The sequence below is a fragment of the Mirounga angustirostris genome, unplaced genomic scaffold (assembly GCF_029215605.1).
Source record: "Mirounga angustirostris isolate CCGP_5_RB_7025 unplaced genomic scaffold, mMirAng1.0.hap1 SCAF_5, whole genome shotgun sequence".
Taxonomy (NCBI): Eukaryota; Metazoa; Chordata; class Mammalia; order Carnivora; family Phocidae; genus Mirounga; species Mirounga angustirostris.
In genome coordinates, this window is record NW_026991713.1 from 34,111,248 (window position 1) to 34,114,519 (window position 3,272).

General features: G+C 38.5%; 1 protein-coding gene across 1 annotated transcript; it reads left to right on the forward strand.

The window, feature by feature from the left end:
- The first annotated feature begins 1,711 nt into the window (after positions 1-1,711).
- Positions 1,712-2,038, forward strand: LOC123838202 (large ribosomal subunit protein eL30-like). Its single transcript, XM_045867280.1, has one exon. It carries the CDS (start codon positions 1,712-1,714, stop codon positions 2,036-2,038), a length of 327 nt encoding a protein of 108 aa, XP_045723236.1.
- Positions 2,039-3,272: the final 1,234 nt, after the last annotated feature.

Consider the following 3,272-nt stretch of genomic DNA (forward strand, 5'->3'; position numbering starts at 1 on the left):
TAACATGCTTTCATTGGAATTGTTCTTTCCATTATGCAGTTTTCATTATATTTTCCATTAGTGAAGAAAAGCAATGACCCAAAGAATCCATGAGTCTAAGACATATAATTTCAGAAAGCAGCAACTACATCATTGATTTTTCCTTCCCAAATGATGTGCGGTTAAAGAAAGAAGAGGATATAGAGATTTGGTATAAAATAAGAACATGTTTCTGGGGTATGAAACAATTTGATCTCAGGTTCCCACTGAATATAGCTTATTTATTTTAAAACAAATTTACTCCAACAACACCTCTTTCTTGGTCTGTCTCTATTTCTCTATCTTTTCCTCTCCATCTCCCTCTCCCTTTGGCAGTAGTTTTGTTTTTTCATGCATATACATTGTTTATTCTTATCAACAGGAGCAAGGTTTCCTCTTCAAGTCCTATATTCCCTCAATTCATAGATTCTTTCAATTCCCTAAAAACTAGCCATTTTTTTTCTGTGCTCATCTTTTTTTGTAAAAAAAGAAACCAATACAGTACAAGCTTTCTATTTTCCAATCTCTTCCCTTAGAGTTGTAACATAATATCTGCTTCTAAGCTTCCTCAGGTAATGGAGCTTACCAAATGTTTTGCCTCTATGGGACGTAGAACACTATCTTTCCAGACTTTGATAACAGTTTCCTGTGACCAAGTGACTACTAAACCAATTGAGGTTTTAAGCTTTTGTTCTGTAGCACTGAACTTCTAAGTACCAATTTCTAGACTAGTCAAAATGAGCTAGGTTAAGCTCTGGCAAAGAAACCCCCAAATCTTGGTAGCTACACACACACACTCACGCACACAACTTTATTTCTTGCTCAATGTAAGCCAACAGGGGTCTTTGTTCAGTATAGTCACTCAAGGGTTCAGGCTGAGAGAAGCTTCTTTTCTGTTCATGCTTCATGACAGTTACCATAGCAATAGGAAGGGAATATAGTGAACCAAACACTACTAGAAGTTTTCCTCTAAAGTGGGGCATTTCTTTCTGCTTACATTTCATTTGCAAAAGCAAGTCACATAGGTGGGTATATCTACAATGAGGCCAGAGAAATGCAAATCCACTATGTGGCAGGAAGAAGAAAATCTGAAAGTACTTGGTGAAAAGCATTTTTTTTTAAACTTCAAAATAGTGAACACACTCTGTTTTAAGGAGTTTTGACTTTGTTCTAAATTCTAAGTGAAAGCATGTAGAGAATGTTAAGCAGATGTGTGAAATTATCTGATGTATTTTTTCTAATAAAATTATCTTAATATACTAATGCATAACATAAAATCTAACATTCTCTCCTTATTCTAAATATAATATATATACGGTTCTAAAATATAACATGTTCTAAAATATAACATGTACACAGTTGACCACATGTGCCAGCCGACGACCCATGCATGAGACAGCACCCAGGGGATCACCATCCATGATGTAGTCCCTCTGGGACACAAGGGGAAGCAACCTCCATTATCTGGGTCTCGCCCTGCCATAGCAGAAGGAAGAGAACAAGAGAGTCATATACTGGTTTGAGAAATACAGCCATATTGTATGCCCAGTTTATTCTATTACATGTGTGGTCTATTGGTGGATGTTAGTATTTGCAAGTCAACAATTAAGAAAGAAAACAAAGGACCTTTTTCTCACCCAGCCATTTTGGCAGCTGTTCCTGGATGGGGCCATCCCATACTTAAGGCAGGAAGATGGTGGTGCAAAGAAGACAAAAAAAGTCACTGGAGTCGATCAACTCCAGGCTCCAGCTCGTCATGAAAAGTGGAAAGTACCTGCTGGGGTACAAGCAGACTCTGGAAGTGATCAGACATGGCAAAGCGAAACTGGTCATCCTCACCAACAACTGCCCAACCTTGAGGAAATCTGAAAAAGAATGTTACGGCATGTTGGCCAAAACTGGTGCCCATCACTACACTGGCAATAATACTGAATTGGGCACAGCATGTGGGAAATGCTACAGAGTACGCACACTGGCTATCATTGATCCAGGTGATTCTGATACCATTAGAAGCATGTGAGAAGTAAATCACACAGAATTTTTCCTTAATAAAACAAACCAGAGCTTGTTTAATAAATAAATAAATAGGGCGCCTGGGTGGCTCAGTTGGTTAAGCGACTGCCTTCGGCTCAGGTCATGATCCTGGAGTCCCGGGATCGAGTCCCGCATCGGGCTCCCTGCTCGGCAGGGGGTCTGCTTCTCCCTCTGACCCTCCTCCCTCTCATGCTCTCTGTCTCTCATTCTCTCTCTCGCAAATAAATAAAATCTTAAAAATAAATAAATAAATAAATAAATAAATAAATAAATAAATAAATAAATAAATAAATAAAACAAAGGAGCCTGATTGGAAGAAATGGTTCAACATAGGGCTAAAATCACACTCCCTAATATGTATCCCTGAATTGAATATTTTCCCTAAATTATAGGTCTCCTTGTTGAAGAGATGGTCTTCCCTGATAAGCTTACATTGTGAATTAACAGAAATGCCAGGGACCTAAATATTCTCTCCTAAGAATAGAGAAAGCAACAGTTGTTCTTGTTTTTTGTTTGTTTTGTTTCATATATTCTATTTTAATGTGTAGATTTCAGCATTGTTCTTTTCAAGGCTTTGCAGGAGAAGCTAATGGTTAAGGCCATTTATTTGGTCAAGAAAGAGCCTGTGTAATTGTCTAGGGGTCAGAAGATCCAGATTTAAATATTCCTCGTCACCAAATAGCTGCTTAGTGACTAAATGAGTGGAAAGACTCATCTGCTATGTGATATGGACTGGCAGCCAGTCTCCCAACAGTGGTTAATTTGGGCTGTTCTTGAACGTGGAGGCTTCAGTATGCTGCCGGGGTCTACAGTCTTGGGTTTCAACACCACTGATTAACTGTGAACCTTCAGCAAGCTATGCTGTTTAATTTCTCTTGATAACAATCAGCTGCCAAGTTTGATTGCTTATAATATAGGACACTGTGATTCGTGTCCTGTGAACATTATCTCATTTAAATAACTCTGTAAGAAATATATCCAGTTTTGCAGGTGAGGGGATTAAGCTTTACTGAAGGTAAGTTATATGTTCAAGGCCACAGTCTCAGTAAATTTCAGAGATAAGACTTAAATTGAAGCCAGTCTGGCACCAATGCCACGGTTACCCCCCACCACACTAGAAAGAGTCTCATTGTTTTCTTTGTCAAAAACTGGGAGAAATGATTGTAAGCAGGAGAAATCAAGACGATACTGGAAATACGTTTGCGGAAACAAAGGATGTA